At 34.3% G+C, this 9,645-nt stretch overlaps 1 protein-coding gene across 1 annotated transcript; it reads right to left on the bottom strand.

Moving 5' to 3' along the window:
- Nucleotides 1-7,034: 7,034 nt before the first annotated feature.
- On the bottom strand, nucleotides 7,035-8,536 carry LOC114261961 (dehydration-responsive element-binding protein 3). Its single transcript, XM_028202290.2, has one exon. It carries the CDS (start codon nucleotides 8,128-8,130, stop codon nucleotides 7,423-7,425), a length of 708 nt encoding a protein of 235 aa, XP_028058091.1. The 5' UTR covers nucleotides 8,131-8,536; the 3' UTR covers nucleotides 7,035-7,422.
- Between the last annotated feature and the right edge of the window lie 1,109 nt (nucleotides 8,537-9,645).

The following is a 9,645-nucleotide window of genomic DNA, read 5'->3' as shown; positions in this document are numbered from 1 at the left end:
TTTTGGAATATTAGATCGTTCAAGTTAATTAAAATTATAATAACCAAATTAACATAAGCAAGAAAGTATAGAAATTATTAGGATAATTTGTCCACTTTTATAAATAAAAAATAAATCAACCCATTCTTATTGAGAAAGAAAGTTATCCAGGGACAAGAGGGTTAAGGTTTTGTTAATGTTTGCTTTATTTTCTTTACTCATTGTATATCTTTTTTTCATTTTTTATTATTATCGATGTTTTCACTTTGTTATAAGAAAAAGTAATATTAGTCAAATTCAAAAAAATTTTACTCATATATGTGACACTTGATATTATTGTAAGTAATCCCATTTCAAATACCCAAATTTCATTAATACATGTCATAGTAGCAAGTAAAAAAAAATTATTTTGTAAAACTTGTCATAGTAGCGAGTAAAAATACAAAGCAGGGCATAATTCTAAAATGATTTAAAACCAAAATAAAAAAATAAAAAATATGAGAAGATCCACTGGGCAATACCAATATCTAATTCCCATTAAAGTTACCTTTATAAGGGGGAAAAGAAAAAGGGAGAAATAAAAAATAAAAAAAGAAAGGAAAACCTCTTTCCAAGGGGGAAAAAAAAAAGGAAAGAAGAAAAAAGAAAGCCTTTGTAAGGAATTTTGTTATTTCATTGAATTTGTTTGAAAGGCCTTGTAAAATAGTGATCAATCATCAACACACAAGTCAAGGACAAGGAAGGGCCTTTAGAATGGTGAGCATTCAAGTTCAACTACATAATTATGGCACTAGGTTATTGCTTCTAAGTTCTCATTTGAAATTAGGTTATTTGGTTAAAATAGTCATAAAATGATAAAATAAATAAAAAAAAAATTAATAAGACAAAATATCACATTTAAACAATAATCATTTTATTTTTTCTCTCATAAAAGTCAAAAAAATCAAAAAATTCAACCTAAATAAGGCTTTTTAGCCCTAAGTTAAATTAGTTAAAAAGAATAATGATAATATATATATATATATATATATACTTGTCAAATATTAAGAATAAATATTAGATTCAAAATATTAAAGCCTTATTTATATATATATATTTATATACAATGTTCATATAATATTAAGAATAAATATTAAATACTTGTCAAATATTAGATTCATACTTTTAACAAATATTAAGAATAATGACAATATATATTTTTATATATATACTTGTCATCAGTTAAATACTGCAAATGAAATTATATGAACATTGTTTATCTTTCCGTAATTCAGCAACATGAAATTTTATTAATTTGTAACTTAAAAGAAAATGTTAAAAAGTTTTAAAATATTCATATTTTGCATAAAAAATACGTGTAATAATGTCAGTTTTAAAAAGAACACATATTAATAGGACTTTTGATAATATCATCACCTAACATTATGGTTAATTACACTCAATATTTAATAGTAAATTTTAAAGGGCTTTTTTTTTAAGGTCCCTAATATTATGATTTTATAGCATAAAGGACATCAGATATTTTCATAATGTCTAAGGTCCCTCAACCTTGATCCAGAGAAATTTCAGTCCAGAGAAAATTCGTCCAGAGAAATTTTAAATTTTTCTGGACCAAATTTCTCTGGAAAGTCTACAGTAATTCTGAATTTCTCAGAATTTCTCTGGCCCAATTCTTCTTACAATTTCTCAGTATTTCTCTAATGCATTGGCTGAGTCTAGAGAAATTTCTCTGTTCCAATTCTCTTCAAATTTCTCTGATTTGCAAATTTCTTTAGTTTTCTCCCAGAGAAATTTAGAATTTCTCTGGACTCCAAACTAGAGAAAAACAATGCACACACAAACACATTAAATAGAGAAAGAGAGAGAGGGGTTAAACAAATGTTGATACCTAGAGAACAAATAGAAGAGACCCAACTAACCTGGAGACATGAAAGCAAATAGCACTCAGGAAAACAAATGGTCTTACTTTATTTATGGTTTGGTTGAGGAGACGATAGTGTAGTAAGTTTGGAGAAAAACCAAGACAAGGAGACAAGTTGCAGAAGCAAAAATTTAGTTTAAAAACCAAAGAATTTCTCTGATTCTCTGGTTTCAACCAGGAGAAAATTCAGTTTAAAAACTAGAAAATTTCTCTGGTAGACCCAAATCTTCATTACAATGACTGTTATCAAACTTTTCATTATTTTGTTCACAAAACATGAAAATGAAAACAATACCCAAAAAATAATTTGAATGCCACTGCAAACAAAATTCCTAGAGTCACCACTACTGACACTCTAAGATTCTTAAGAGATACTCTAACAGAATTCTCCATCTTATTGAGTGAATTCATAGTATCAGAATTTCTCTAACTTACTGAGGATCGCGCTTGAGTTCTTGTTTGTAGCCGAGCTGGTTGAGGCGAGCATGGCCTGAATCGAGTGTTGTGTCACCGTTTTGAATCTGCGATGGGAGTGCCATGTTTTCTTCACCACGACCCCAAACCATCTCTCTCTCTCTCTATATATATATATATATATATCTCCAACCTCATTGGAGCTCTGTTGAATCTTCTAATCTGCAGAGAGGCTGACTTTTTATTTGGTGTGTGAAATGGAATCTGATTTGATTAATCTCCATCTATCAGCATCATTGTGCCACAATTCCGATCAGAGACGATGCTTCTCCCCCTCTTCTTGGGGGCTCTCTGCTGCAGCTGCGGCTGCGGCTGCAGCTGCGGCTTTAGGATTGGAGTAACAAAAGGACAATCTGAATCAGAATGAGAATGCTCTGATCATACTCCCACCTCGCACCTCCTTCGACTCCATCTTCCCCGGTGTTAAACCCTAACTTCCATTGATAAGTAACAGAATAAATAGAATACGATGAAGATGAGAGAAAGAGAGCACGAGATCGTAGAGCCGCCCAATCAGATCACACCCACAATATATATATATATATAGATCATAGAGCTCAATCGGCTGGAGAATGAAGTCAGGGGTGAGGAACAAGAGTTGATCTGGACGGATCTGAGAATGGAGAAGTTTAGAGAGAGAGAGACATGAGTTTTGATTTGGTAAGGTCAAATTTCTCTGTGATATGTTCAGGGATCTTAAACATCAAAAAATTTTTTTGTAGATCTCTTCCATTACGAAAAGTGGGAGAGGGACCCTTCACTAATTTTCTCAAATTTTAATTGGTCCAGCCATCACAACAAGGCACTCAACACTAAGAAATTATTTTTTGTTCCGAAAGCAATGTCACGTGATACTCTAACTTAATATTTATTAACTTTTGTTTGGAATGTGAATTAATTTTTTTATTTTTTTTATTTTTTTAACTATTTTAGTTTGGGGTTAAAAGGCCTAATTTGAGATAGAGTTTTTGACTTTTTTCACCTTTGTGAGAAAAAAAATGAAATGATTATGATTTGAATGTGATTTTTGTCTTATTAAACTAAAAAGTTTATTTTATCTTTTTATAATTATTTTAACCCAAACCTTATATGCCAACCGAAGCCTTAATTAAAATTGGGAGGCTTAATATTTTTTTATTAGAAATTTGAGGAACTTCTTGATAAATGTTAAGGGTTTGTTTGGTAACGTTTACGTTTTCAGTTTATATTTACAAAAATTTTATAAACTGGTTTTTGTTTATTTTTTGTTTATTTTAAGAAAAACATAAACTACAAACGCATTTGGTAATTGACAAAATGTTAAAAAAAATATAAAAATATAAAAGAGAGTGAAAAATGACAAGTGGAGCAAGTGGCGGTGGAAGACGGTGGTGGAAAGTAGTGGCGGTGGGTGGTGGGTAGCAGGTGGTAGTGGGTGGTGTCGGGTAAGTGGTGGTGACGGGTGAGTGGGTGACGGTGGTGGGTGGTAGCGAGTGGGTGGTGGTGGTGGTGGTGGCGGGTGGTGGGTGGTGGGTGATGGTGGCAGGTGGGTGGCGGATGGCGAGTGGTGGTGGTGGGTGGGTGGGTGACAGTGGCGGGTGATGGGTGGTAACGAGTGGGCGGCGGTGGTGGCGGTGGCGGGTGGTGGTGGTGGTGGTGGTGGTGGCAGGTAGGTGGCGGATGACAGGTGGTGGTGGGTGGTGGTGACGGGTAAGTAGCGGGTGGTGATTGTGGGTGGGTGGGTGACGATGACAGGTGGTGGTGGTGGCGGCGACGGCAAGTGGGTGGTGGATAGCGGATGGTGGATGGCGGTGGGTGGTGGCGGGTGGGTGGTGGTAGCGGGCAGGTGGTGGGTGGTGATGTTGGGTGGGTGGATGACGGTGGTGGGTGGTAGCAAATAGGTAGTGGTGGTGGTGGCGGTAGCCGGTGGTGGTAGCAGGTGGGTGGCAGATGGCAAGTGGTGGTGGGTGGTGGCGGGTAGGTGGTGGGTGGTGGTGGTGGTGGGTGAGAGGGTGGGTGACGGTGGCGGGTGGTGGTGGTGGTGGTGGGTGAGTGGGTTGGTGGGTGACGGTGGCAGGTGGTGGATGGTAGCGAGTGGGTGGTGGTGGTGGGTGGTGGGTAGTGGTGGCAGGTGGCTGGTGGTTGTGGGTGGTTGGTGGTGGCGAGCGATGGATGGTAGTGGCGGGTGGGTGGTGAGTGGTAGCGGCGGGTGGGTGGTGAGTGGTGGTGGTGGCGAGCGATGGATGGTAGTGGCGAGTGGTGGGTGGTGGCGAGTGGATGGCAGGTGGGTGGTGGGTGGTGGTGGTGGTGGTGGTGGTGGTGGCGGCGAGGGGTGGGTGGTGGCGGCGAGTGGGTGGCAGGTGGGTAATGAGTGGTGGTGGTGGGGGGTTGGTGGTGGATGGTGGTGGCGGAAGACGGTGGTGGAAAATGGTGGCGGGTGGTGGCTAGTGTTGGGTGGTAAAAAAAAAAAAACTCAAAACTCAAAACGGAAACACATTTTTTGAGTTTACATTTTTTGGCTAAATTTATAAACTGAGACCCTTGATTTATAAATCAAAAATTTACCAAACAAGTTTTTATTTGACTTTTTAAAATTTTTATAAATATAAATAAAAAACTGAAAACGTAAGTGTTATCAAACGTCACCTAAGTAATAAGTAATGTGAAATAATATTTCAAAATTACAAAATAATCACTGCTCAATACATGACCTTTTAGTCTCTGGAAAAGAACTAAAATCCAAGAGAGAGTCATTTCTATCAAATTGTTTCCACATATATAGTAAAGAAAGTGTGGAGGAAACAAAACACACTAACAGCAACTCAATATTTTAATTTAAAAATCAAAAAATTATTTAAAAAATTAAAAAAAAAACTAATCATTCATATTAAAAAATTAAAAGGTCTTTTTTTCTCTCTATTTTATAAATTTTTTCATAAAAAATTAAAAAAATTATTCAAAAATAACATATTTCTAAACATGGTCTAAATAGTTACCGTTACCCCCAACGGGAAATATTTCTAAACATGGTCTAAAATAAAAATCTTCTTAGAAAAAAAAGAAAACAAAGAAGGAACGGTTTTGTGTTATGTAGAAGCCACTCAAAGGACTGATTTGTTACAATTCATTTTTAAAGTTTAACAATACTTTTCTTAATTTTTAAACAATTAATTTTTTTCAATTTGTTTTAAAAAATAATTTTATGTCATAAATTATGAGGAAAAGTTATACTACTAAACATTCTGACACAATACTTAGGTCAAGTTTGGCATGATTGAAAAAAGACAAAAAGTCAAAAAGTCACTATCCTATTTAAGTCACATCATCTTATTTAAGTCACATCACCTCTCTAACACATCACTTCAAACCCAACCCAAACTCAATCCATATTTCATAAAAAGTCAAAAAGTGCACTTATTTAGTCTTCCCAAACTAGGCCTTATTATTTTATATATAGGTCATGTTTGGAAAGGTTTATTTTCAGCTTATTTTACCTTTTAGCTTAATTTAAGTTATTTTAATATGTTTGGTTCAACTTAACAATATTGATTATAGCTTTTTGTAAGTCAAAAATCAACTTATTTTTTAAGTGTGGGAGGAGAAACTTAATTTATAAATCAAAAATCAATTTATGTTCACAACTATAAGTTATAATCTGTTAAGTTATAATCTATAATTATTTTCCCACAGCTCTACCAAACGGAGCCATAATGCAAGTCCAGTGGAACATCATGGGGTAAACTTTTGATTTCTTTTCTCTTCAATAATGCTTGTTGCTATATGTCACCATTCAGATATGAAGACTGTGTCCTTGTTTTTGAGAAAGACTTCCACTGTGATTTGGACTTTACAGATGAAAAATAATTCATAAAATTGATAGTGATGATTTATAATTATAAATTCACAAAATGTCACTTTATTTTGTACAGAATTTGTGGAAAAGTTATGTTCATATAAGAAGAAGGGGACAAAGAGGGAAAAATTGAAAAAGAAACATTTGAAGAAATGGATTATTTCAATGTATAAGAAGAGAACAATTCCATTGTTTGGTTTTGAAGTGAAAATTCAATGACGATATGTGTTGAAACCCAGTAATTGAGTACGTTCTTTCTTTTCTTTTTCTTTTTAATCAATTAGACCAAGATTATTCATAAACAATAAAATAATTATATAAAATTAAACAATTAATCACCTAAAAAAAAAATCTTATTTTATTTTATCGAAATTCTTACCATGGAAGTTGTACTCTTGGACCTTGTAACTTGTAGTTTAAGCTTGTTTTGACAATTATTTAAAATAGTTTAAAAGTTAAAAAAAATCATTGTATTAAAAAAAAAAAATTCCTCTAATTTTTTACATATTTTTTATTAAAAAAATCAATAAAAAATAATTAAAATAGTCAATTTTTTAAAACATCTCATTAGTTTCATCAAAATGTGCAAAAATAAATAAACTGGAAATTCCAACTGAAAATATCTCACACACAAACAATGAAGAGAAAAGGTAGGGATCATGAAATTTTTTTCATGAAAATGATCATGAAAGATTTGTGACCTTTAGATTACCTTGATTAGTATGTGGTACTTTATTTTAAGTGTAATCCAAAAATCATAAAATTTTCATAATTATTTTCATGAAACTTTTTTCATGACACCTAGCAACAATGAAACAAACAAAGAGATGGGAAATTAATGTGTAGCATATACTGTACACCAACCAAGGAAGGTTATTTATGTCATTTCCACTTCCCCTCCTCCTTACACCACCGTACAGTTAGATTCATTCAAGAAGTTACAACGACAAGAGAGAGAGATAGAGAGTCTTTTAGCCCTTCAAAGAAAAAGCGAAAGAGCTAAAAATGAAGAAGAAGAAAATAAAAAAAAAAAAAATAACAAAATAACTATTGCACACATTCACAACAGTTAATAATTAAACCATTTTGGGAAATAGATTAAAAATTAATTTTTTATTTTTTTTAATTTTTTTAAAAAAAATAAAATAAAAATAAAAAGATAATATAATTTAAAAAATTAAAAAGATTATTTTTAATCCACGTCCCAAAATAATCCTTAATTCCACAACAAAGACTCATCAAAACTACTGTGAATTACTCCCTCCGGCGTCGCCGCCACCTGGTCGGAAAAACACTCACAATCATTATCACCACTCTGCAACCACGGCGGAGGATAAAACCACCCATCAAGCGAGTCAACGTACACAAACTCACTGTTCAACTCGGCCGATTCGTAACTCGTTCCCAGACTCGGCAGCTCGACGATTTCGCTCAGTTCATTATCGGAAGTCGTCGACGACTCCATAGCTGAAACCGATGACGACGCCGGCGAGCCGAACATGTCCATCGCGGCGGCTTTGGCAGCAGCGGCTTGGACGTCTCGGGGAGAAAGAGAGTCGGGTCGGGGCAGAGACCCGGTGAGTTCGGGGAAGTTGAGGACGGCTGAGCTGCCTTTGATGCTCAGCGCGGCTACGTCGTGGGCTCGAGCCGCCATTTCAGGAGTCGGGAAGGTGCCAAGCCATATGCGCGATTTCTTGCGTGGCTCGCGGATTTCGGATACCCATTTGCCCCAGTTTCTCATTCGGACCCCCCGATAAACCGGGTTTTTACCGGAGTCTCTGATTCTCTTGATCTTCTTGGGTTCTGGGTTTTGTGACTTGGGTTGTTTTTTTGTGAGAGACTGAGTTAACCCAGGTGAGGATGGACATGATGAGAATGAGTTGGAGCTGCTTTCTGGTTCTGAATTTTGAAGTTCAAAGCTCATATTTTCTAGTGTGGGTAGGAGGTATATACACAGAACAGAGTACTTATATATATATAGGTATATTAATGCACAGAACAGAGAGAGGACTAAGAACAACAGTGATGGTACTTGTACAAGGTTTGTTTATCAGAAAGAGAGATAGAGATAGAGATAGAGATAGAAATAGAGAGACAGAGATGAAGAAAGTGTTGGCAAAGAAGGGGAAGAGAAATGGCACCAAAGCTTCAGATATACAACTGAACAAGAAGGCCTTTTTCCATCATTTCCCAATGAGTCCATACAACACTTATATCGTACGAGAGAAATGGGGTCACCATGGTAGGTTCGGACCCTATGCTACAATGGGGTTAAACACCCTTATCAACCCACTATTAAATCAACTTTTATGATATGTTTTCACCCCCCTCATCCACTGTTCCTTTATCCCTCCCTTATCATGGCTTGGCAAACCCCCACTCACTCCCACCCCTTTGCCCATTGAGACCATCTCTTTCATCCCTTTGTTTTGGAGGATTGGTTTAAGACGGGGGATTCGTAGTTATCATACATGTTGAAAACATTTATATCTTTTTTTATTATTATATCTATTAGTGGAAAGTAATTTTGTATAATCATGCTATTTAACTAAGCAAATTGAGCAAATTGAGTGGCGACCAAGTCTCCGGTCGCCCATTAACTTTGTAGATTAGACAGTTAAATTATTAAAATAATGTGTTCAGTCACTTAATTAACTTTGTAGATCAGACAGTTAAATCAATAAAATAATATTCCTAATTGATCACATCAGTTAATAGAGACTCACTATTTGAAATGGTAAGTTTAAAAGAAAAAAGTGCACAAATGTTAATTTTCATTATTGTCATTTTTTTTTAAATGTGATAGAATTTTCTCCCCACAGTATTCTTATACGAGATGTATATTCCTTTTAAAAATGTGTGTGTTATTGTTAGAGGTAAACAAAATCATTAAAGTAAAGCACCTACTATAAATTATCTCATAAAAATTTGACTTGTACAAAACTCTCTTTAAATTTTTAAAGTAACATTTTCAACACGTTTTGCAAACTTGTTAAAAACTTTTGGAAAATATTGTTCTTTGAAGAAACATGCTTCTCATATTTTTCCATGCTCTTAAAATCTTATTTTTCAATATTAATATATAATTTTTCTAATAATTTCGATAGATATTAGGAAATACTATATATAAATAGAGTTTTTACTCTGATAAAATATATATATATAGAATTTTTATTGAATTTTCTTATTATACAATGGGCTTTACTATCTTTTTATCTTGTAGTAAGAAAATTTAGTAAAAAATCTATTTATACATAACGTTATACATTCCTTTATATTATTTTTCTTAAGGTTTTTAATACTTTTTTGTTATTATAATATTCTATTTAATCTTATATCACCAAACATTTCAAGTTCGACATAATATTTTTGGACCACGTTTAAGTTATCTAGAATCATTTGCCATATGGGTAACTATGCATTAATAACTAATAAAATA

The sequence above is a fragment of the Camellia sinensis genome, chromosome 13 (assembly GCF_055761805.1).
Source record: "Camellia sinensis isolate YWXY chromosome 13, ASM5576180v1, whole genome shotgun sequence".
Taxonomy (NCBI): Eukaryota; Viridiplantae; Streptophyta; class Magnoliopsida; order Ericales; family Theaceae; genus Camellia; species Camellia sinensis.
Note: the sequence above shows the minus strand (reverse complement) of the source record. Positions and strands in the feature narration are given on the sequence as shown.